This window comes from Bacillus rossius, chromosome 16 (assembly GCF_032445375.1).
Source record: "Bacillus rossius redtenbacheri isolate Brsri chromosome 16, Brsri_v3, whole genome shotgun sequence".
Taxonomy (NCBI): Eukaryota; Metazoa; Arthropoda; class Insecta; order Phasmatodea; family Bacillidae; genus Bacillus; species Bacillus rossius.
In genome coordinates this window covers 44,379,624-44,406,602 of record NC_086343.1, presented here as the reverse complement: position 1 = coordinate 44,406,602, position 26,979 = coordinate 44,379,624, and the positions used below count along the sequence as shown (strand labels likewise).

The following is a 26,979-nucleotide window of genomic DNA, read 5'->3' as shown; positions in this document are numbered from 1 at the left end:
CATGGTGAACGTAAATTTGCGAAAGAAAATTACGTTATTACTCTCATTTATGAACAAAGTAACACAAACACTACTTAAAAATTATGTTAAATCCCATAAATCGATACAAACTGATAAAAACAGGACCTATTCACCATAAAGTCAACCAATCGTCAGAACACCTTAAAAAACATAAAACAATGTAAATTATGATTATAAAATAAATGGCAAACAGTAGAATACTTCTTAAAAAAATAGAGGTATGATATTTAAATGTTAGTAGAAAAACTAATCAGAATATGAAATATAATGAGACAACACAATAAATTGTTAAATTATGTAGCATGTCGTTAGGGCAGTAACTGGGGTTGTTACAATCTTAATCAAACGCTTTATCAGTGGGTCTTTAAGATATGAGTTTACATTTGATTACATTCTGAAACTCACTTGGCAAGTATACTCATTTATAAACCATTGTTCACTCGGCAAGTATGGAGTCCACTAAAGATGGAATTGTTGGCTAGTTTTATTGCAGTTAATGTAGTGATGGGTCGAGTCACCCTATTTCGGCATCGAGTCGAGTTCGAGTTAAACAAAGAAATTTATCTTCGAGTCGAGCTAGAGTCGAACTCATATAAATTTGTAGAGATGAGTCAAACTTAGCGAGGTTCAAGTGGCAGAATGATGAGCGAAATAAATATAAGTTGAATATTTCTCAATATAATATAATATAATTATTGAAGGTTGCCCTACACATTTTGATTTTTGTCTTTTTTTTTTTATCTTCATACTGACACTTTAGGTGAAAATGCACATCCAAGTGATGAATCAGACTTGAAGTTGGTGATGACGGAGTCTTGTAAATTTTTTGCAGCACTTGCATCTAGCTGTCTGATGATCAATTTTTTCAAAAAATTCCCAAATCTCTGATCTTGATTTCTGTTGGTCACTTTGTGACGTCCCAGGCCGTACAAATATATCCATTCCACAAATACTAAACCGTTTATGATTAATACGACGCCGGCGACGCAAATATTACTTTCAAGTGTAAACATAAACTTCAACAGCCTCAATTGTCCGTTCGGCCATGGAAAACTGGTTGGAGATTTTAATTTTTGTTATCAATTTGTCAAAGTGGCAACATTCCCTGGCTGTATGATGATTTACGTAGGCCATTGGCCCGGAGTTAAAATGGTGGCTATCTAGTGTTTAGTAGTAAATATTATTTACTTCTAAAGCTGCCCAAATATTGACGATGTTCGTGGTCTTGTTCATGACTGAATCTAGAGAACGTTTTTAATTCCGTTATAGTTAAATAAAGGTATTTTGTTACAATTAGAAATATTAAGTGCATATTGAAGGATGGGATGCACTGTTTGCGTTTATACAAGATCGAAAATAAATTTTCTTCCGACTTCGTTTTCAAGGTTTTCAGTGTTGGATCAGAGGTTTTCCACTAGGTAGGCCTAAATAATACATTTTATTTTATTTTAAAGTGCATGGTTTCGGATAAGTACCTTCACGATTGGAAATTGTGTAACATTATGGTCGAGTCAAAAACTAAACTTTGACGAGACTCGAGGACACAATCTTAATCAACTCGGTTTTCGAGTCGAGTTTAGTTTCGCCGACTCGACTCGAGTTTAGTTTCGCCAGCTCGACTCGACTCGCTCGATTTTTTGAGTCTCGACCCATCACTAAGAAAATGTTACTGGCTTGTTGACTACTAGCACTGTACTCGATAATCAAACTATAATTACACAGAAATTTAATTTGGTTATTATCCCCAAGAAAATTACTTGGTAACTGGTTTTACTGACTGTACTAAGCACCGTGAAAGGTCTGCAAATGTTATAGCTATCTTGGCTCTTCAATGAATCACGTCTTCGAGTGGCATGGCATAGGAAATGATCCTGCTAACAGTCGTCGTCGCTGGTGGCTCCTGTCGCCGACTGCGGGGCTGTTGGGTCTCCTCGGGGATGTCTTTAGCGCAGAGACCGTGGGACTGCCAGTCTCAGCTCGGACTCCCGGGTGACTCTGGTCGGGTCTTCATTGTGGTCCTCTTGTCCCTGATGGCGACTAACTCACCGAGGCAATCCCGCTGCCTCGGTCTGGGTGGCGAGTCCACTCGCTCCAGCCGCTACTCGCTGGCTCCCCTTCTTGGTCTCCGCGGGTGTGCATCCACAAGCGTACAATTCTTGGAGCTGAGCCTTCCCCCACTTGCAGGTCACATGTGTGAGTGACCCAGCCTTCGTCCTCGCCGACCCCTCTTAGCTCAGCTCCCTGATGACTGTTCTACGACTCACGGTGTGATGCAGCTCCGAGACTACCCCGACCACGGACTGGGCGTTGGAACACGTTCCCCGACCCAAGTCTTGGGTTAACTACGTCATCCAGGAATCACTCGCTGAGCCACAGTCGGGCTTCGGTGCAAAAGGCGTAACGGCCGTGCGTGCCATTACATTGGAAACTGAGTTTTTTTGGCTAACTTCAACATGAGAAATAACAACATACATCGTACATCTTATGGAGAAAACTGTGGATCAGAAACATTTGATCGATGATCGTCTATGATGGGAACCGGTTTTTAAGTTGAATAGAAGTGAATAGCTGGAAGACAGTTATTTCTGTAACTACATAAATACCAAGAACACAAATACGGGGTTTCACTGTGTGGGCGTTTCATGTAACTTCACAAAATTTTGACATGTTGTGACAATGATGATTCCATTGAGGTTGACTTGTATCTGTAATATTTCAAATAAAGCTATTATTGTAATTGTGTGTTTTTTAATTTACTAAAGTTGGTTGGTTGATTATTTTTAACGCAGATCCATTGATCACCGGCAGCGAACTGATTTCGAGTGGCAGCAACGGCTTGCCGGAGCTGACGGACTTCCTGGACTGGACGCAGGTGTCCGAGGCTCCGGGCGACTACGAGCTCATCCTGGGGGACCTCAACACCCCGCAGATGGTGCCCGGGAGTCCGGGAGCCTCCAAGTAGGGCCACGTCACCCACCCCCCACTGACTCAGCTGCATGTACATACTTGTAACTATCCAGTATCGCGCCGTGTTTCTGCGTGTTCTTCTTGGGAAATGAAAATCTTGTAGGTGTCGTATATGCCCAGTAGTGTATTTTTTTATATGTGTAAATTAAATATTTGATTGAACATACTTAAAGCCTGTCAGTTTATTGTCGTCACATAGGACATACACATGATGGATTAATTGCTGCTCGAAGCTTGTTTAATGTGTTCTAGCTTTTTTTCTTTGCACTTCTGAAGGAATGTATATTTGTCCAAAACTAAGTATACATGAAGGGTCAACCAGTCGACGACTAGAACCAACCAAGTTCTGCATTTGGTAGTGTGTGTGAGACTTGTCCTAGAAGAGTGATGTGTGCTAGTTGCAACAAACTGGGTTGAGTTATTTCTTTGTGTGGTATTGTTTCCCTTAATTGCAGTATGTCTAATTTACTGTTTAATTAACAATGGGTATTTTGTTGTACAAATAGTTTTAGTAGCAAACTTTCTAAATTTACTGTTTAACCGGCAAGTTTATTTTTGAGTTTGAATAATATGTCAAAAATTTGAAAATTCAGTTAGTTCGTTAAATAATCTCAGTTTAACCTAAACCCCTGCAAGCCACCAAGAATCAAGGTTGTAGCAGAGAAAGGAGTTGTGTTGTGATGTGTGCTGTATTCAACCAGGATTGTGCAGTGCGTGTCCTCTGAGGTTGTACTAGCCTCGCGAATGGCTCTAGCATCATGCCTTTTTTTGGATGTTCAACCTGAGTGACATACTGTATATTGAGACATATGTTGGATTTGTGTATGTTTGATGCCTTATGTTAGGATGGGCGAACTTGTATTCCGTGCCCCACTGAATATGTGTCTTATCTTTATCTGTCGACAGTCGGAACAGACAAGTGACTATTCATGGCTTGAACCAGCCAGCGAGGGTTATGACTTGTAACTGATAATTGACTATCATACATGAAGTAAACTTAAAAATGTGACTGTTTGGTGCCTAGTTGTTATGAATCATGGCAATTGTCTTCTCGGCTAAGACTTGTTTCTTGCCTTAATCATTAGAAATGTGCAACTGATTAGTGACTTGATTACCTGTTGATGAGGCTACCACATGACTTTACTGCTCACTGACTTGACTAATGGCACGAGCGTTGACTCTCGGTTCACTCGGGATCGTGAACGTCTCCCCACCGATTTGTGACTATTGAGGTTCTCCCCGCCGGTGATTGTCGACAAGCCACTGATGCGACCTGCCGAGACTTCCCGACTGTGTCGTGGTGTACGCACATGCTGTCCACAGTAGCTGTGCCACCAGCATCTGCTTTAATGTTTATTGAACCTGTACGAGGCAGTGACATGTCATTAACACTTGACTGTTACTTATTGTCTTCGCTGCTAAGTCTTGACAAGTTCGTGATGTATACTTCTTCCAGCTAACTGCTAGTAGTGTAGTTTAGTTCTCTACCGCCGGGTGTTGCGGCGAGTGGAGCACGCTACCAGCCGGACTCACTACTCGTGACAATTTAAAAACTTATCATTAACTTGTAGAAGTTTTGTGAAGAATTTAAAAGTAAATATATACCTAGCAGTAGGATACTTAGTTGTGTAAGTTCAGAAATTTTCTTTGGTTTTTGCATTAATTAATAATGTTGGTTTGTTCTTAGCAATTAGGGCAAGTGGTTTTGAATTATTTGTTTGTTATCTAAGTAGGTTATAGCGTTATAGCTTATAGGTGAATTTTAGTTCATAAATATGCTGCTACAAAATATAACATATTTTGTGTATATGATTATTATGGTTAATATTAAACCATCTCATATAGTTTGCTACTCGTTAACTTAAAATTGTCAAATTTTTGATAGCAACTTAGTATAAATAGTATGACTCTGCATTTTCTTAATAATCATACTTCTAAAGTTTAGTATATGGTTTTTTTTTTTAAATTTTAATTTAATTTAATTTAATTTTTTAAAAAAAATCTGTAAACAGGTAGATTTCTATTTACAAACTCTCCATAGAGGCAAGGAAATTGTATTTGTTTGCTAATCTTCATTAGTTATGTTGTGCACATTTTAACCTGTCCTGAATGCAGTGGCAGATACATAAGGTGGAGGGGGCGGGGCGGGGGGGGGTTCATGTAATACAATGCACATTCGAATGTGTTCATACACTTAACCCCCAGGACGACTTCATTATTATGGATTAAAACTAAATATTTTGCCCGCAAAGACTTTGTGATTTGTTATTACACCCTTAGCTCAAGATGTCTTTTAGTGTTCCCCCCACCCACTGCATCTGCCACTGCCTAAATCATCACTTCAAGTTCTGCAAGTTACAATGCGAAGTAGCATCATCAGATATCTGACTGAAAATAATATTACTTGCCATTTTGCATTATGCTCTTGGTTGTAGTTTAATAGCTTATTCTGGATGGAAGGAATGTTCTTATACAGCGAGCTGAGAGCAAAGCATAAAGTAAATCCAACTTTTTTTTTGTCTTAAATTTTATTGGAGAACGTAAACATAACGAAGTGTTTGAGCCTTAGCAAGAGAGGGTATTTGTATCAGTTGTGTGCATTATGACTACTTCACTTGCTGACTGTGTTCGTTTGACTTTTAACTGAAATGCTTACAATAATTCACTGTGCTCATCAGCAAGACTTAGATTCTAACTCCACAGCTGACTTTTGACGACTTTCATGTGTAGTTAGTTACGTAACGTCATTTTGTAGAGGCCATGTGCATTCCTTTGATGCTGAGAAATTGTCTCATGTGTATCGAGTGTGTAAGGCTTTACCCTCACAAAAATTACATAGAACTTTTTCACTTTCGAAGCATTAATAAAATTATTTGTCAAATTACAAAATATTTAATGTTTGTATTCCTAGTGAATTCAGGCTGGATTATTTGTTATTTTTTTCATTGTGATTATTTATTAAGATAAGTTTGCAAAATATTTGCATAGAACACTGTTTATCTGTGTCTTTATTTTTAACTTTATTACAGTTGTTACTTTTTTATAACTAGATTTATTCATAGTTTACTTATTAGTTATAATTTCCTTTTTATCTCCTATTGTACTTTTTTGTACATTACCGTGTTTTATTGCATAATCATCACACAATTAATACTAAAATAGTTTAAAAAGTAGGGGTGCGATTTTTATGCAAGAAAAAAACATTTTTTAAACAAAACCTATTCATGGAAAGTACGTTTATTTAAAAAGTAGAGTATGTAAACGCACACCAAACAATTCAAATTAATAAGTCATGCAACAAATACATTTTGTTCAACTTTAAATAGAAAAATGAAAACCGTGACCAGAACATGAACCGGAACGCATAACTATCATCGCAGTACACACTTACCACGAAAGAGTGCGGGCCATCAAATGTAGTTAACTCGACACACGACAGAGCGCGTGCGCGTTGCAGGCAGTCGGCGAGATATCAATATTTGATGATACGCACACACACTATACGGGAATTAAACATAACATAACCAAACATGAATGAGAATGATGCCAACTAGCGCTGGCTAAATTTTTATAAGCGATACACAGCGGCGACAAAGACAAATACTTAAAGGTATAACATTTGAAAAGTCTTTAAAATAAAATTTTTACACATCAGACAACTTCGTATTCTGTTAATTAAATAGGTAAGCTGTAATATCCGAATGAATTAGAGATTTCAACTTTAAAATGTATACTAGTTGTTTTTTTTTTATGGGAAAGCTACATACACAAAGCGCTCGGAATCTAACAGTGGCATTAAAAACATTATGCAATATTAATGCCAGAATTTTTTTTCTTCAAATTTTGACACCCTAAAATGACGGTGTGATGATTATGCGATAAAACACGGTGTATAAATCAACTGGATTGAAATAGAGATTGTGGTCTTATTGTTAAAATCAAATACAAATTAATTGTAACAGTTAATTGTAAATTTGGATTATTGTGAATTTTCTTTCTGTATTTATTTTTGTGTACTGTGAGTTTATAATAATTTTTTTTATGAGTACTACAATTTACAGAATTGTAATTTATGAATATAATTACTAAATTGTTGAAATATATTAGGATAGGTTGATCTGAAACTGTGTGAAAATTTTCTTATAAGTTTTTATGCTCATATCATTCATTTTGTTTGTAATTATTTGCCTTTAAAATATATTGAAAAATTACATTCACTACCTTTCTCAAGCATTGTACATTAAAAAACTACTTAATTTCAAAAGTTGTAAATTTTTTCAAAAAATAACTTTTTATTATAAGCATTTAATAAGAGCAGATTTAAACACGTTGTTTTAAAAACATGTCAGAATGTTGAAAATGTTTCATTTCATAGGTTTTTACTTCATATTTGATGCTTTCGCATGCCTCTAGTTTGTTTAATTTGATTTCTTATTTTCCTATTATTGGTTTTAAAATTTAAGAACTAAAGTATACCAGTTCACACAGTATAACATTCAGTTTATTTATTTAGACTTTGGTGGGTTTTTTTTCCTTCCCCTATCAATAAGTTATATTTTTAGTATGAAGTGGTAATATTATTCTTGATCATTTTAAGTTGTTTTTTGAGAATCTGTTTTAGGTTGTCGAATATGCTAAATCTAATATGTATTTCAAGTTAATGTCATATGAAGTCGTAAATATTACATTGCAGTGGTCATGTAGCTAGCAATTGAACCCACATAGGTTTCTATTGAAAACACATTTCCAGTTCAAATAAAAAAATGCATTTATTGTACTATATCCACATGCATACTCTGGAAGTGCTAAACTTCACCTAGAACATAAAAGTTTTTAAATGAATATTTTTAGATTCCCAGCTCAATATATTTTTAATAAAATTAGGATTAAATATATCAATTGTAAAAATTAGTTTTACATGTCAGAATGATTAATTTCATATAAATTAATTAAAAATTATTACGTAGCCAAATAGCATAAGGACATGTGACTTGAGTACTGACTGACTGCCATTTGGTGATCTGAATCTTTTGTGACCACACACACACACACACACACACACACGCACACGCACGCGCACACACACACACACACACACACACACACACACCAATCCCTTTTTTCCCCCTTTTTATTATTATAATTATTATATAAGATTATGAATTTTTATGTTCATTGGTTCCTGTATACTTATTCATTAAAATAAAAATTCCTGTCATGGTGTTGTATAAATTTTACAACAGTCTGGTTTTCAACTTTTTTAAAAAGATACTTAGTTATAGGCAATAATCGTAATTTGTTCAGGTTTCAAATGTCACTACATAATTTAATTTTATTATTATAAAAGTTTTGTTCCCATCATTACTTTTTTCAAAAGACTATTTCTAACATTTTAACATTTGTTCTGCTACAAATATTCACCTAGTGTAATACCGTGAGTATTTGTGGCAGGGCAACAAATGCAAAGGTGATATTGTGTTGAAATTTTATAAATGGCCATTTAATAAGGAAAAGATCAAAATGGTGATAGCTGCCAGAGTAGTTTTTCAGTTATGATTTTCATTGTTTTCAACATCTTAAACCTCTACTACTATAAACAGTATTCTGGTTTTAGATAGCTAGTTTTGGTTTTTGCAGAATAAAATAGCTAGCCTTACTTTTGTTAACGGTTAGGTAAGTTAAGTGTTTGGGAAATTTGTATGCTAATTTTTAATACATATTACTGTGTGTATTTAACTCAATACTATTACTTTTTTTTTTTTTGTATTTGATCACAAGAAAGTAGTTAAATGGTTTTTTTTTCTGTTCCCATAAAGTTTCACACCCACTGGTATTGAAATGTTATTTTTGTGAGGGCATTGTCTCAAAAAATGTGTTTATACTGTTGATTTATACACGAAATGTTTTACGTACTGTGTCTCCCATCACCTAAGATACTAGGATTAGCAATCGCACTTACATCAAACTCCAAGGGAACTGGAAACTACATCTTTTCCGAAGACAAGAGACACTTGCGTACCTCTGTAGCGTAGTTAGTTGTAGTTTTTTGGTGCACATGCGATGAACTATTTATTTCGATGCGAGGAGGTTGATCGACCAGAGAGGAGGAGTGTTCGACTTCACCCGCGGGCAGCCGCCACGAGCATGGATCAGGAATATTGTGTCCGACTGTAGTTCGTACCGTGGGCGAACGAGCTGTGTGTTGAGTGGAAGAAACTACGGGTGCGAGGAGGAGTTCAACTTATTATTTACTATTCTATAGTTTTGTATGTTGAAATCTTTTAAAAAAAGAAAAAAGGAAAAAAAATATGTTTTTGAAATGTGTATGTAGATATTGTTTAATAGTTTAAAAATATACGTTGCTAGCTTCCTTCTCCAAGTACGTGTGCGCATGACTTAGTTAATTGAGTTACATCTCTCAAATTCTTGTTAGCACTTATACATGTTAAAAAAATTTTAGCTATTCTTTTTTTCGTAATTTTGAGCTGGATTCAAGTTTTCATTTAGTACTCTTTTTTTTATTCACTATTTATTATAATGTATAGAGACAAGATTTTATATTTTCTTTACATATCAGTTTTGTTTTTGAAATGGAAAACATCAGTGTTAATGGTTTTATTTTTTAAATCCTTTATATTTAGTAATATAGTACAATATACATGTAAGACTGAAAAAGGTTTCCTTATATCATTATTATCATTTTTTTTTGTTTTGATGCAAGATTTATTTTTTCATATATAATTATTTATAATATTAATGACTGGTAAATTTATTTTGATCAAAACTTAAATCAGCAAGCATTTTTGTTTTGTTTAAATACCATAGTTTATAATGTAAAAAAAAATTATATAAGAAAGGTAAATTTCAATTGGCCCTGTAATTAATTTTTAAACACCATCTGTTCAACTACGTGTGACAAGATAATGGCCTGAGCTGTCACTATGCTAGGAGAGAGAGTGTGTGTTTGGAGGTGGGCGGGGGGGGGGGGTTGTGGAAAACTGCTTGCCTGTATCTGGTTATCATTCACTGTGTATTATCCACCGGAAAAATGTTGTCTTAGGTTGTTAGGCTTTAGGAGTCTTTGCTGTGAGTATGGGGTATGGGATCAGATGTTTTCCATGAGATCTATACAAGTTGTTTCTCTTTGCTGACCCGTTCTGAAGAAACCAATCACAGAGCTGGCATGCCCGGTTTCTACCCTCTGATCTGAAAATTGTCAACTTTTAATTTTAACTGTAACACCAGCTCAGGTTTGATTTTTATGAACATTTATTTAACGTTATCAGGATGCTGTCAGGTCTAATCTATTTTAACAACCTACTGGGCTCTCTTCTCTGTTCTCTGTAAAATACTTTATCTGATAATGTAGGTGTTAGTAATCATTCTGAATTACTGGGTTCAATCTGGCATTACTATATTTGTCTTCTCAAAATCTAAGTGGCCAGATGTAGTAAAAAACTTCACATAAATAACCCTAAAACATTACATAATTCCTGTGGAAATGTTGTGCCCGCCCGATGAGATTCCATCCCGCACAGTCATAGTCATAACTGACTGAATATTTGTTTTTTCAAAGGTTTGGTATTCAAAATTGAATCCAATACAAATAATAAACTATTCTTTTTGATATTCGAAAATTTGAATATTTTCACAGGCCTAATCAGCAGTCCTCAGGCAGACTTTAAATTGTACGTCAGGCATAAAGAAGCTATGCTATATGCTTGGAGAAGGTTCAGCAGTTGGGAACATGGTTGAGGAGAACAACGCATGCAGACATGATGTAAACAAGTGAATGCAGTTGCTGGCAGGTCTTGTTGAAGGTGCTGCCATGAACTGTAGAGTTCGTAACATTGTGGTTGCATCAGTTATTCTTGTTCCTAACTCTGGCAACTCATAAACATTGCTTACATCAAGAGGTGTGGTTGCTCCGTGGGGTTGTGTTGGCTTGAAAGAAATGTTCACAGTGGTATTGCTAAGCTAACAACTTTGTATAGTGCAAAGATTCGGTGTTCTGATGGTTGAGATATTGGAAGATTAATTTACTTTGGTAAACTACAGTAACTTATAAAATAAGCAAGCAAGAAACATAAGATTTTCAGCACTCATTTGTTATACGTAATTGTTCCTGTACCAATATTTAAATTTAAATTCAAATAATAATTTGGTGTCTTCAACTTTCAAATTCTAAAATAGTTTTGACAAAAAAAAAGTATGTGTTTAATTTTCTTTTCTGAAGCAACTGTTTAAAGATTAATTCTGTTCTGTTTTGAGGCAGTAAGCACCTTGTTTTGATTATCTCCCCTCATGTATGTGATCTGTATTAGAGACGAGGTTTTATGGTTTTATTCTTCGACAATTTCATTTTTTAAAACAGAGGACTATGGTGTTCATTGTTTTTTATTTTTATAAGAGCTTACTCCACCAAAACAGTGGTAGAATTAATATACTGCATTTTACAATAAAAATGAAATAGTAAGTATTTGTGGTTAAAAAGTGATTCAATATATGATGCACAATAAAACAAATTATATTAATATTTCTGATCCATGCACTTTGGTACAATTTTTTGCCTGGAAATGATATTCCTTGAATTTCAAACATTTAAAGGTTATTTTATTTATGTTTTGAAATAAGTTTTGGTTAAATACTACTTAATTGCTCAATATAACTTGGTTTTCAATGTTTTTTTTTTTTCTATTTTATCGCAATTTACCATACAATCGTGTCCCTTCTGTAGTTAAAAAATTGTTTTTGTCTGAAATAGAAAACTTCACATTATTCTATTTATATTTCATGCTTAAATTTACTATCAAATTCTGAATGAAAATTCATATTTGCATTTACTTTGTTAAGTCAGACATATACTTAGTTACAAAGATAAAGTTGTGTTGGTAAAAATGTCAGCCGCTCGAGTTGATCTCCCAGAAAGTAATCTGCAAGTTGACATTCCTTCTCTCCTCTGGAAGCTGTGCGGCACAGCGGGGCATCTCCCGGGGGTTCCGTTGCCTCTACTAGCAGGTTTACCTCCACCTGTTCACTCGTGAACTGAAGTACAAGTGCTTTTACTTTGTTTTATTGGAAACCCCACATTACCCCAACCATTTGTCACATTTTAGACAACAGTTACTTTTCCAAACATTTTCTCTTTTGCCAAACTACTCTGCTCTCGTCAAGATTTAGCCTTTGGCAAGATTAGTACAGTGTGTCCTTTAGATTCCCGTCTTATTTGAAGGCTGCAAAAAGCTTTCAGTGCTGCGCTTTGATAGTAAATCAAGTTCAGCACATGCATATAATTGCAGAACTTTACTTTGTTGAGTACTCCTACCGAAACTAAACCACCAAACTAATCTGCGTTGGATGATCCCCCAATGAGCATGTCCCGTGTGCGGTGCAGCTGCTATGTTGATACTCCGTACCCGAGTGCGAAACAAGCGTGTAGCGGATTGTACAACTTCATGCTCTGTCATCCTGTCACCAGTTGTGTTAGCAGTGTATTATTTACTGAATATCCATTATTATGATGTTAACTATATTATATATGGCAATGTGATCCTGATAATGTATATTACAGTAGAACTCTAATTATCCGAACTCCGACTATCCGAATCGCCGATTATCCGAATCACAAACAAGTCTTGACTTGACTTGTCTTAACTTGCCGTTGTGCCTACACTGACTTCCCCCCGCGTGTGTAGGCACAACGGCAAGTTAAGACAAGTTCCGGCGCATTGCAGTCACGGCGCACCTGTCATTGTTTGTTTTGATTAGCCAGTGTGCTATTGACCTTGCTCGAGGACGCTACTCTTTCGCTACGGCTTACTTTTGTTTGTGCGTGTACAATACGTATGTACTGTATTGTTTTTATACCATGGCTTCGAAAAGAAAACGTGTTGTGCTATCGTTAGCGGACAAACTGAAAATTATAGAGCAACTCGATAAAGGTGTAACGGGTAAGAAGTTGTCTGAGATTTATGGTGTTGGACAAGCAACAATTTCTGACATTAAAAACAGTAAGTCAACACTTTTAAACTTTGTTTCGGTGCTTGAAAATGAAGATGGAAGTTCCTCCAGGAAAACAATGAAGACAGCAACCAACAAAAATTTGGAAGATGCCGTGTTTAAATGGTTTTTGCAGCAACGTTCTATGGGAAATCCGATTTCAGGTCCAATCCTTTGTGAAAAAGCCAAAATCTTAGCAGAAAAGCTTGGTTATTCATATTTTAAGGCTAGTAACGGCTGGCTAAGGAATTTTAAATTCAGGCATGGTGTACGCGAGTTAGATTTGGCTGGTGAGAAGCTTTCAGCAGACTCTGCAGCTGCTGAAAATTTTATTGAAAAATTTAAAACTGCATCAGAATCCTATGATCCGGAGTTTGTTTATAATGCCGATGAAACTGGCCTTGTTTGGAAAGCATTACCAAAAACCACTTTGGCTTCTAAAAGGGAATCTAGTGCCCCTGGACATAAGGTCAGTAAAGAACGTGTTACAGTGCTTAACTGTGCCAACTCCACTGGAAATCATAAACTGCCACTTCTTTTGATAGGAAAATCAAGAAATCCAAGAGCATTTAAAAACGTAAAAAAACTTCCACTCTTCTACAAAAGTCAACCCAAGGCCTGGATGACTGCAGCTTTGTTTACCGAATGGTATGATGAAGTGTTTATTCCTGAAGTGAAAAAGCACCAAAAATCGGTGGGAAAAGAAGGCAGTAAGGTGCTTTTAATTGTTGATAACGCACCCACTCATCCTACAGCAGAACTGTTGGAAAGAGAGAATGGGCAGTTTAAAACGACGTTTTTGCCTCCCAATGTTACAAGTTTGCTGCAACCCATGGACCAGTCTGTTATTGAAACAATGAAGCGCCATTACAGAAGGCAACTGCTGAGAAAACTGCTGATCGAAGGTGCTGAAGATGAAGAATTGGTTTTGGCAAATCATAGCAAAATAAATTTAAAGGACTGCTGTTACATGGTAGCGGAAGCTTGGAGTTTGGTTACGGCACTGACGCTAAGACGTGCGTGGAATAAACTGAAAGGCCTACCGTCTGAGAAGAACAAAAAAAAAGAATCTGAAGAAAATGAGAAACAAGAATATGGAGAGGATGATGATGATAAAGATGCGTTGTCACTAGAGGAAATAAGAAAAATGATTGTAAAAATTCCTGGTTGTACAGAAGTAAGTGCTGAAGATGTAGGAGAGTGGATGGCTTGTGACACGTCTGACCCTGGTTTTCAAATTCTCAATGACGATGAAATTGTTGTAAGTGTGAGAGAAGATGTTGAAGTGGAAGTGGAAGAAGAACTTTCTGCTGATGTTGAAGTAGACGCTGGACCATCAGCTAGTGAAGCATTTGCCGGCCTCGAGACTGCTTTGAAGTGGATGGAGCGTCAGCCCGAGTGTGACCACTTGCAACTGCTCACCGTCAAGCGAATGCGTGACCTGGCTGCCCGAAAACGGTTGAAGACCGCAAAACAGCTTACATTGACGGAGATGTTTAAAAAACAATGACTTTTATTTCTAAACTTGTACATAAGTACATTTTATTTATATTTAAAACATGTGAAAATTTCATGTTTCTTTCATTTAATTCAATAAAAAAATAGTGCAATATCAAAACGTAGCTTTTATTCTCTCCAATGGCAATTTTTTTAAAAAAAATCCGATTATCCGAATATTTGATTATCCGAATGGGTCCCGGTCCCCATTAATTCGGATAATTGGAGTTCTACTGTAGTTGCATATGGCACTGTTGAATCTGTTACCACCTCTTGTGGCTCAAGTTTCTTTTGTAAAATATTTTTATGAAGTTGTAAAAGTTGTGTAAATAAAAATGCACCATACTTGTACATTTATTTTTATTTGTGCTTCTTCGCCGTCTTAATTCCTTTCTGCTTGCTCATATGTAAATGTCTAATGCTCTTAACTTATTTAGAGTAAACGTACGCCTTGTGCGACAATGCCCAATCATAGACTGGACAGATCACTAGAGGTCACTGCTACACTTTACATTATATTATATTTAGTGATGGGTCGAGACTCGAAAAATCGAGCGAGTCGAGTCGAGCCGGCGAAACTAAACTCGACTCGAAAACAGAGTTGATTAAGATCGTGTCCTCGAGTCTCGTCAAAGTTTAGTTTTTGGCCCGACCATAATGTTGCACATTTTCCAATCGTGAAGGTACTTATCTGAAACGATGGACTTTAAAATAAAATAAAATGTATTATTTAGGCCTACCTAGTGGAAAACCTTGAAAATAAGGTCGGAATATTATTTATTTTCGATCGTGTATAACCGCAAACAGTGCATCCCATCATTCAATATGCACTTATTGGCTGTATCCGAGTACTGGCCTAATGGATCCCTTAGCTAAGGGATCCACTAAAAGTGCATCGTAGTGGGCGCGGCCATCTTTGTGTTGAATCCGAATTCTCACAAGGGATGCCGATGCATCCCTTCACGCATCCACTAATTCGAGATTTCTAGGGATGCGACACTCGCATCCACTAACGCGTCCCTACATCCATTAGCTTCGGAATCGGGTTTTATTTTGTTTGTGTATAATATTACTTCCGATTTTCAGCATAATATTTGTTTAAAACATTATAAGCGAAAGTGATAACTTAAACAGAGACAAATGAATACGTTAATAAATATAATAAAAATACGAATTTAAACTTAAAGGATAATTCAAAACTCATAAGTATTTTTAAAGTTTACAATTTATAAAATGTATTTTATTTGGATCGCTAACATGTATAACATACACGTTACATTATTTTTTAATTCGTAGGTATTTATTATTTACGTTTTGCTGAATATTCGTAGAAATCCCTACACAAAATGGCTGCGTGAACAATAGTACGACTGACAGTCAACAGGTGGTGCTAGTAGTAAAAGTATTCGGATACTATCCATCCATTAGAAATGCGTCCTCTACATTGTGGCTGCATTTGCTAAGGGATGTAGGGATGTGTGTGCTAAGGACGCATCCCTATGTATTCGGATACAGCCAATATTTTTAATTCCAACAAAATACCTTTATTTAACTATAACGGAATTAAAAAATGTTCTCTAGATTCAGTCATGAACAAGGCCGCGAACGTCGTTAATATTTGGGCAGCTATGGAAGAAAATAATATTTACTACTAAACACTAGGTAGCCGCCATTTTAACTCTGGGCCAATGGCCTACGTAAGTCATCTTACAGCCAGGGAATGTTGCCACTTTGACAAATCGATATCAACAATAATTGAAATCTCCGACCAGTTTTCCATGGCCGAACGGAAAATTGAGGCTGTTGATGTTTATGTTTAAACTTGAAAGTAATGTTTGCGTCGCCGGCGTCGTATTAATCATAAACGGTTTAGTATTAGTGTAATGGATATGTTTGTACGGCTTGGGACGTTTCAAAGTGACGAACAGAAATCAAGAACAGAGATTTGGGAATTTTTTGAAAAAATTGATCATCAGACAGCTAGATTCAAGTGCTGCAAAAAAATTTACAACACTCCGTCATCAACAACTTCAAGTCTGATTCGTCACTTGGATGTGCATTTTTACTTAAGTGTCAGTATGAAGATAAAAAAAAAAGACAAAAAATCAAAATGTGTAGTGCAACCTTCAATAATTATATTATATTGAGAAATATTTAACTAATAATTATTTCGCTCATCATTCTGCCACTTGAACCTCGATAAATTTCCATGAGTTTGGCTCGAGTTCAACTCGAAGACAAATTTCTATGAGTTCGACTCGAGCTCGACTCGAAGATAAATTTCTTTGTTTAACTCGAACTCGACTCGATGCTGAAATAGGGTGACTCGACCCATCACTAATTATATTATATTATATTAAAAACATTTAGTTTACCCATGTGCAGGAGCCATCTTATCTTATTACATTCCGTGGATTAATGGTTTGGGCTCGCCTCGTTGCAGATACGTCCTGTCAAGGACATAACCTACTCTGCATGAAAGAGGGAGTCTGTTTTGTAATGAGGTTTTTTTTAGACTGCTGAAATACCAGTTTATTTTGTTAGTTCATAAAGGAAAGCTGCTCCCTGGACATACCCTTGTGTCATTGTCATGGTATACACATGTGACATTGTAGCGGTTAGGTCCGCTACTTTCAAACGGCGCGCGTCATCGCGGGCCTCCGGCACTCCGCTCCCCTCCTCCTTCTCCCTCCTCCTCCCCCCCCCCCCCCCCCCAAGTTTTTGTTCAATTTGTACTCGTTCCCCTACCCTTTTGATTATAGGCGCATGCGCGCGCTGCGGCGCGAGCTTATAAATTTAGATGCAACCATTTTGAGAGCCTTCTTCTACTGGTTGACTTTGTCAGGCTCGGTTGTCAGCTGCTATAGCTGATCTGTTGTAATTCTACTAGCATGTAGTCCGAGAGCTTCTAGTAAAACTTTGTGCGTGTGCGAACTCGGGGGAAAAATGTAAGTTGGTTTGAGTCGTCAGTGAGGCGGTGTCCCTCACCCTAATTTAGAATCATTTATTCTTGACTTCGTTCTATCTAAATTCTTTTTCGGTCGCCACCATCAAAAATTGTTTGGATTTTTGCATTAAATTTAACTTCACCTTCGCTTCCTTTTTTCTGTTTGTAACTGTCTCCCCCTGAGACGTCGTCGCACGTATTTGTTAAAGTTTTTTTTAAAAGAATAATGTAACTTCTTTCTTTCTTGTACCTGCACTTTGCAGTAGTTTTTTAATTTAATTTTGTAATATAACTTCATTCGTGGCAATGCTTGTGTTTCGAGTTAACTGCGCATTGTCTCTTTTTGACGATCGTTGTTTGGATCGCTTACAGTGTAGCCGGCTTACCCATATAATTGTCAATTAACTCGCTTTGTCAGAAATTGTTCTCACGTTATGTATTCAGCCTTGCATTGTTTAAACTTAACATCATCAGCAATGTTAACGTAATGTTATTTTGAATTAATTTTGATTATGAATAAAATGTCTGTGTACCTGAAACCATTTACCTTGCATACCTGATCTATTCCATTCACGTATACCCCAGTCCATGCCAGGTTCTGGCCTCCCACATCCCCTAGTAGGCCCCCACCTACTTCAACATGGTATGAGGCTCTTGGATGCAGTGGTTCAGATTGTTAGATGATATGGAATATTCAAGTCACACACACGTCACACATGTCAAATTTTATACTAGTCAGAAATGACCATATTAATTTTAAAAAAAGGGGTTGTCTGTGAAGTCTGTTTACGGACAATAATTTTACGTGATAACATCATAAGAAAACATTGATGGAAAATTGCATAGGTACTTTTTGTTTTCAAATATTATTTACAGTTTTTGCAAATTTAATTTAAATAATTTGTTTAAATATAATCATGAACAATTAGTTATAGAAATAAAGTGAAATCAAATCAATGTCAATAAAGTGTTAATTTTAAATGACTAAATTGGACAAATAAATCAAATTTTTTTAAATTGCTGCTTTTAAAGCACTCACTTTAACCTGTTTGATGTCATAGAAGATTTTCTCGCACGGTGGTTGGCCGGTTGTTGCACGCTCGGCTCAGGCGGAACGTGACGATGAGTCATGCTTTTTCGTGCGTGCAGCCGGCGTTCATTGATTTATCAGACGTTATCATGTCAAAAATGTTGGTTTTAATTATTTTTAATTTGAGATGATTAAAGTGCATTAAATTTTTAATTACTTATTGTTAAGGGGTTGGGTTGGGTAGTACTGTGCTGAATCCAAGTGTCTGCCTAGTGACGGATCACATTCGAGGCGAACAAGGAAGCTGTGAAAGCAGACTGATGAAGTGATCAAATAGTGTAATATAATTTTTTTGTTTCAATTGACACAAGCATCCTGATGTTTTATCATTTTTCGCAATTTTTTTTTTTTTTTGGGGGGGGGGGGGGGGGAGGGTTGGGTCTACATATTGTTTCTATGGGTCAGCGCCACATCACTGCACACCACCATCTCTGCAGGACTGATTATCAGTCAGTGCTGCATCACAGCATCCCAACGCTTCAGTGTTACATGTGTGTACCGTGACAGGTATGGCTTCCATTTTAAAGTTAGCAAAGAAAATTAAACTGTGAAATAAATATGAAGTACACATTTCTGAAAAATAATTCATTGACAGGTTGGTTGTCGCTGGGCTACAAGGGAGAATCACGTAACGTGTGAGCGAGCCACCGGCCAGTGGTTCATGAGAGCGCACGCTGATGCAGTTTGTGATGTTAAGGATAGCGATTCTCTTTGGAAGCGTGTGTATAACCCCAGGCCTTGGTCAAGTCTGAAACAAACTTCAACTAACAATTGTTAGAATGAATACAGTAATAATAATTATTAATATAATTAAAATGTTTTAACTAAAATAGCTAGACTTAAAAAAAATCTTGTTATGCACAATTTTAGGGCTAAATGTATCTAATTTTATGGCAGTATTAAAATTGTTACAGATAAAGCAAAAAAAAAAACAAAAAAAAAAATATTTCTTCCATTAATATACTATTTAAATATAAAAATACTAGAAAATGTAGCAAAAATGTTAAAGGACTACATATAAAGCATCAGTGTTCATAAACAATTCAAATCTTAAGGAAATGTAATAATAATAAAGAATAAAAAATTACAAAAAAAAATTGGTTGTCTGTAAACTCGGTTTACGGACGATAGTTTAACGTGACGTCATTACAAAACATTGATGAAATTTGTTCAGTGACTTTAAAAAAGGACCCTTTGTATATATTTCTCATTTGTTTGTGCTCGGAGCATGGACATGTAACAGTGTTTTTCTTCTTGTTGTTGGTTGTGTGCAGACAAAACTTTCTCCTTGCTTGTGTATCCAACAAAGGACAGTAAAAATTAAGATGGCCACCTAGACACAAGTTGGTGCTGGGCGCTGCTAGAATTCACCAAGTTTCGGGTGAATTCTTTAACTTCCGTAGTCACGGAACATTTTGGTCCTCCGGGCCGGATCGGTCACGAGCGTAGTGATATTTACGGCGGGTCGGTTCGGATACAGTCGTTAGTAGAAGACACGCGGGAGCCGGTGCGTCTCGGTTTATTTGTGGAAGAAGCAAGATGGAAACAATAGACGTTCTGTTGTTACAGTGCGTAGTAAAATCAGAACTACAGCAAATTTAGTGGTGCTTCGAAGTTCTAGAAAACAATTAACGCGTGCTGGTGTTTATCTTTCTTTGTCTTGTCTCGAGTCCTTTGTCTGACGTCATGTGAACGGATCGCGAACATCGGTCACTCTCACGACCCGTCGCACATAAGGGTATTTCAACGATCCAAGCGGCCAAAAGTCCAGTTATCAAAACAATACACATTTCTACGAAAATGACTACCTGAGGTGCAGGACACTTCCGAAAAATAAACCCAGCCATTCCCGCTCCCCGCTCACGCTTTACGCACCGTTACCGTCAGTCGGAAACTGATTGTATCGCTTCGTGTACGTTTTCTGTTCTCAGAGCTCTTACAAAAGCTACACTTCAAAAGTGAAATTTAATGTTTTTAAGTTGATCAGTGGTGGGAAAAATCATGGATTCTCAAACAACAGGTTAGGAACTTATGATATATATATATATATTAATTTCTATAATTTATTTGTTTAGGAGTTCATTTTTAAGCTCTAAAAGTAGACCTTCCCTAGACTTTTTTTTCATAAAAATATATTGTATAGGTACTTTTTCATACTATCGGGATATATCGGGCTAAGATTTTGTTTGCAATTAATTGTTCAATGTATTTTCTTTAAATAAACCCAGGATTTGGCCCCGGATAAGCCCAGATAAACAGAAATTTTGTGTTTTAAAAATTGTTCAGTAAATTGTACGAAAATAGTCTCCTTCATTTTTTGGCTTTAAATGAGGTGTTCATTTGTTTTAGGTTTTATGGGTACATCGACAATGAGGATCGTAACTAGGAAATACTTGTTTCACCGCATGAACAGTGAAAATTTACCTAATTTAGATGCAAAACTTAATTTTTTTGAAGGCTATAGCAATGACCAAATTGAAACTTTAAAAAGCAATTTTGCACATTTTAAATCAGAAATAAAGAAAAGATTGACTAAATCTCATAACAAAGAAGATATTTTTCTTAAATACAATCACTCTTGGCTAGAAGGGACCTTTGCGACAGTGGCGTAGCGTGCCATCTCGGCGCCTGGGGCGGGAGACCCATTTTGCCGCCCCCATTCTTTAGGTGCTTAATTAAAATTAAATTTCACATGCAATGAGGTACCTTTTATTGAAGTTAAAATAGGATGAGCGGTTTTACAAGCGGATTCTACAGGCCTTATGAGCAGCGTAGTCAGAAATAACTTTGTCAAAATCAATATTAGCAGCCAATTCTTGTTCAATCGACAATATAGCCAAGTTTGATAGTCTAGCGGAGCTCATAGTAGATCTGAGGTAATTTTTTATTAGCTTCAACTTCGAAAAACTTCTCTCACACTTGCAACACTAATCGCCAAAGTCAAATATATACAAATCAAGATGACTATATTTGGAACCGAAATTCCGAGATTCAGTTTTTGAATGAACTGGAGGAGCTCCAGTGGTCCTTTACCACTTATATCTTCCTCTGATTCAGAACAGGCAACAACAACAAACTTCTGAGTGCGAAAGAGAGGCATCGACACGGGCCGACGCGTGAAACAAAAGATTTTGTATGAGTAATTAACATAATAAGGAGTGCCGCTCAACTCGGCTCGCGCGCGCCGGGCGGCGCGGCGTGATGCGATGTTGCCGTTCGTATGTAAACAAACAAACGTTATAAAGAGCTCTGTTAGTGATTTCGCAGTTTTTCTTTTAAATAAATATTAAAAAATAGTTGGTGCGTAAAATTTTAGATAAAAATGGAACATTATAGTGTGTCTGACACATGTAATGAATGAATCATAGATCAGATCTCAACCCGCTTCACCGGCGACCCGCCCCCGCGGGCTGCCGCCCGGGGCGGGCCGCCCCCTCCGCCCCACCCACGCTACGCCACTGCTTTGCGATTCCCGTTGCTGACAGTCCGGGAAGTCGGCCAGGTTGACCGAGTAAATCTTTTGGGGAGCTGAGCGAGAGAAGCAAAAGAAGAAAAACTGAGTATCTTCACTCTAACTTTGACGAGGACATCATAGTGCATGCTGCTCAAGTAGAGTTAAGAAAAACTGGAAAGCGAGATGCTTCGAATGTACTCAAGGAAGTCATCCGTTCGCCAACTCGCGCAACAAAGTACAAAAAGGCATACAATCGCACAAAGTCATCAAAAGATAAAATTAACCCTTTGACCGTCCAGGAAGCGAATCAAATGTTCATCGATGCAATATGATACTATAAGAAGCACAAATAAGAAAGGAATAAGAGGAAGCTAAATTCTTACCTACCTGAAACCCTAGAAATGCTGTTGCCTGCCGATCCAAAACCAAAGTGTTCTTCAGGGAGTGACTAAGAAAACTTGTTTTTGGATAATTGTGTTTGATTATTATTATTATTTGTATTAAGTTGTTGAGTTTACTGTTACACATTTTATTCCTTATTGTAGGTATTTATTTGCCAGTTTACAACACAACACGATACATAACGAACGCCATCATGCATCCTCACTCAACTGTCTTCCACACAACAAGCACACCAACTCCGCCTCCTAAACAGTGGTGCCAACACACCACATTTGTCACCAGTCCACAATTACCCTACATACACAACACCCCTCCCCTTTTACATGACACAGTCCTTCATCCAGCCTGGCTTAACAGATTCTCTGGCCGGTCTGGTCCGTTTTGGTGTACGAGCTTCGCTTGTTTCCCTTGCAGCTAGTGGAGACTGGAAGGTGCTTTGTTGTTCTGCAGCCATGGGTACTCTTGGCGAAAACCCTTTGAAGTCTGCTTCTTCACCTGGAGACGGTGGTGGTAGGTCCTGACTTGCTCTCTCCTCCGCTCCCTGGCCTTGTACGGCCTGGTCCTTTTCTTCCTCTACTGCCATTGGTGACCTTACTTCACTGCCTGCATATGGGGTCATTTCTATGGCTTCTTCCGGAGGGTGGGCATGTCTGGACCGTAACTGGTCAATGTGCCGCCTCATCAACACCCCATCATTGGTGATTACCTTGTATGATAATGGACCGGTTACTTCAATGATTCTAGCAGGCAACCATTTCTGCCCACGCCCCATGTTTCTGACGTACACCAGGTCCTGTGGCCTGAACTTCCTTGGTGGAGATGTAGTCATGCTGTCTTCTTGTCTTTGCTTCATGTCCTCTGCCAGATCTGGGTGCACTTTATCCAAGCATGTTCTTAGCCGACGCCCCATCAGCAGTTCCGCTGGACTTGTCCCTGTAACTGCTGTAGGTGTTACATGTTGTGTTATCAGCATCCGAGCTAAACGCTGTGAAAGGTCACTGCCGCTCATCCGCTTCAACATCTCTTTTGCCGACTGTACCATCCTTTCTGCTTGTCCGTTGGATGATGGATGGTACGGGGCAACTTTAATAAGCCTGATCCCATTGTTATCTGCAAAGGTAGTGAATGCCGCCGAACTGAATGCTGTTCCATTGTCACTCACAATCGTGTCTGGAATTCCATGGGTAGCCATCAAAGACCTCATTGCTGTGATAACGCTTCTAGCATCTGTGGATGGCACTGGAAGCACCTCTAGCCATTTAGAATACGAGTCAACGACGACCAGAAACACCTGCCCCTGAACAGGGCCAGCAAAATCTACATGTAGGCGTGACCATGGTTGCCTGGTCCATTCCCAGGGGTGGTTTGGGGCCCTTGGTGGCGCATGGCGCGTGGACTGACAAACCTCGCATTGCTGTACCATTTCTTCGATTTCCTTGTCCAGTCCTGGCCACCACACATAACTGCGAGCCAATGCCTTTGTTCTTACTACTCCCTGGTGACAAGCATGTAAAGTTCGCAGAAGGGGATTTCGGCCCTCACTTGGGATGACTACCCTCGATCCCCACAGCAAACATCCACGGTGCAGTGATAGCTCATGCTGCCGCCTCACATATGGCTGGAATTCTTCCCCTAACTTGTCACTTGGCCAACGAGTTCCCACCCACGAACAAACTCTAGATAGAATGGGATCTTTCCTAGTCATACCTGCAATGTGATGTGCCCTGAGGGGGGGAGTGTCTAACACTTCCAGAAGCAGCACTTCCATGGGTGCTGGTACCTCCATCTCTGGGGTTGCTCTTGGTAGCCGACTGAGGCCATCCGCATTCGCAATACTAGATCCTGGCTTGTACACCAACACAAAATCGTACCCACTTAGTATTACACTCCAGCGAAGCATTCGGGGCGAGATTATGTTTGGTGTGACTTTATCGGTCGTGAACAGTCCTAATAATTGTTTGTGATCAGTGCGTATTTCAAACTGCCGACCATAAACATAATTATGGAACTTCTTGACCCCCGCTATAATGCTTAAAGCCTCCTTGTCAATTTGGGCATACTTCCGCTCTGTTGACGTCATGGTTCGTGAATAATAGCAAATTGGCACTTCTTCCCCCTGATTATTCGGTTGGCTAAGAACAGCTCCAATTCCATACTGAGATGCATCACACGTTAATATAAGTGGCTTTTGTGGGTCGTAGTGAGCTAGTAAAGAGTTTGAGGTTAACAGAGCCTTTGTAGCCGCAAAAGCTGCATCCTGCACCGTGGTCCATTCCCAGCGAGCGTCTTTCTTCAAAAGCTGATGCAAAGGTTCTGCTACACTAGCCTTATCCAACAGAAATGCATGGTAAAAATTAAGAAGACCTAGATATGCCTGTAATTCATCTCTGTTTGCTGGTGTTGGTGCATCGTGAATGGACTGCACCTTGTCGGGGGTGGGCCGTAACCCATGTTGATCCACCACATAGCCTAGAAATGTAACTTCTGAAGCCCCCAGCACACATTTCTCTGCCTTGACATGTATACCAGCATCTCTGAAACGCTGTAGTACCTGTCGCACATTGATGAGCAACTCTTCCATGGATGTGCCCTTCACTAGTACATCATCAAAGTACGGCACGACGTTCTCTAGCCCCGCCAGTAGGTCTTCCATGAATCGTTGAAACTTCCCTGGTGCTACTCGCACCCCAAATTGCAGACGATTTACTTTGAATGCCCCCTTATGTGTGATGATAGTTTGCGCTGCTGCCGCACTCTCATCCACTCGTAACTGTTGGAATGCTTGTGCCAAATCAATTTTTGCAAATACTTTGCCTCCACATAGTTTTGCAAGCAGTTGGCTGATTGGTGGAACAGGATATAGATCCTCCTTCAATGCCTTATTCAATGTGCTTTTATAATCAGCGCATATTCGCACATCACCATTTGGCTTCAAGACTGGAACAATGGGTGTGGCCCAGTCTGAGTACGTGACCGGCGTATATACCCCTTGTGTTACTAATCTTTCCAGTTCTTTTTCAATTTTCGGTAGCAGGGCGTATGGTACTGCACGAGGTTTTAACCTCACCGGAGCCACACTAGAGTCTAGTTGGAATCTTATAGGTTGTCCCTTAAATTCGCCCAATTCTTCACTAAATACCTCGGGAAATTCTGAGACTAACTCTGATAGCACCCCCGTTACTTTTAACACCCCCTTCACTTCAATCCCTAACGGTTGCATCCAGTTTCGGCCCAACAGAGAGCGATGACGCCCCTTGGAAACTATCAATGGAAGCATGCACCTCCGCCCACCATATGTCACCTGAACCCTGCACGAGCCTAATGTCTCAATAGAATTTTTGCTATAGTCATACAGCACACAAGTGGTTCTAGACAGTGCAGGTTTTCTGTTTGCATAAATTGCCTGGAAAGTCAATTCATCTATAATTGACACCGCAGCCCCTGTGTCTAATTCCATTTCAACAGCCTGACCATCTATTAATACAGTTGTGCACAATTCCTCACATCCTGCTGCTGTTATCTTCCATAAGTTGTAAATATCTGGTTCAGTACTACCTGTCACTGTGCCCAACTGCACCTCCGGGACTTCCTCCACTGTGTGAACATTACCCTTAGAGTTCATCTCACGTACCTTCTGTCTACATACCTTTTCCAGATGGCCAGGCCGTTTGCAAAAATAGCATTCCACGTTCCTGAACCGACAAGCAGCTCGTAAATGTTGTCCACCACATCCAGTACATCTTACCCCTTGATTGTATCTGGGAGGTTGCTTAACCTTGCTCACCCTGTCGACCCCCGCTGCTTGTTGCACCCCATTACCCTGTGGTGCTTCTTGCCCTACGTAGTCAGTGTACACCGGCTTGGACACAGCCCCCCGGATGTCTCTGGTATTTTGGTTTGCTGCCTCCGCAACAAGGGCTTTCTCCTGTGCCTGTGCGAATGTCAATGCCGTTTCTGCTAATAGCCGACGTTGCACTGTCTCGTCCTTCATCCCGCACACAAATCGATCTCTGAGAGTTAGGTCCAAATTAGCGCCGAAGTTGCAGTGTTCTGCTAGCCTACGCAATTCTGCAATGTACTCTGCTACACTTTCATCGTCCTTTTGATCGCGACGATGAAATTTGAACCGTTGGTAAATCTCCGACGGCCTAGGGGAGAAATGATTTTTCAAAATTTTCATAATATCTGCATATGATGTGGAGGCCACAGAAGCTGGAGAATTAAGCGATCTTACTACCGCATACGTTTTCGGACCGCACACACTAAGAAGCACTGCACGTTTCTTCTCTTCGCCTATAACCTCGTTTGCTTGCATGTAAAACTCAAGACGCTCTGCATAGGCATCCCAACCTTGCGGATTTGCCACATCAAATTCTTCTATGTTGCCTAACAAAGAAGCCATTGCGGAGATGCCGATATAACGACTCGTTAATTAAATACTAGGGCGAACCGACGCATGCATTAAGCACTGGGGCACTTCAATCCCATCCTCGTCGCCAGATGTTGAGTTTACTGTTACACATTTTATTCCTTATTGTAGGTATTTATTTGCCAGTTTACAACACAACACGATACATAACGAACGCCATCATGCATCCTCAC

General features: G+C 38.5%; 1 protein-coding gene across 10 annotated transcripts in view; it reads left to right on the top strand.

The window, feature by feature from the left end:
* The window catches only part of LOC134540339 (heat shock factor protein-like), a 72,634-nt gene extending 57,799 nt beyond the window's left edge, over positions 1–14,835 (top strand). For all 10 annotated transcript variants that reach the window (XM_063383007.1, XM_063383003.1, XM_063383004.1 and 7 more), the window contains one exon: positions 2,811–14,835. In XM_063383007.1, coding sequence (XP_063239077.1) covers positions 2,811–2,983 — 173 coding nt within the window. In that variant the 3' untranslated portion in view covers positions 2,984–14,835. The remainder of the gene's footprint in view (positions 1–2,810) is intronic.
* Positions 14,836–26,979: the final 12,144 nt, after the last annotated feature.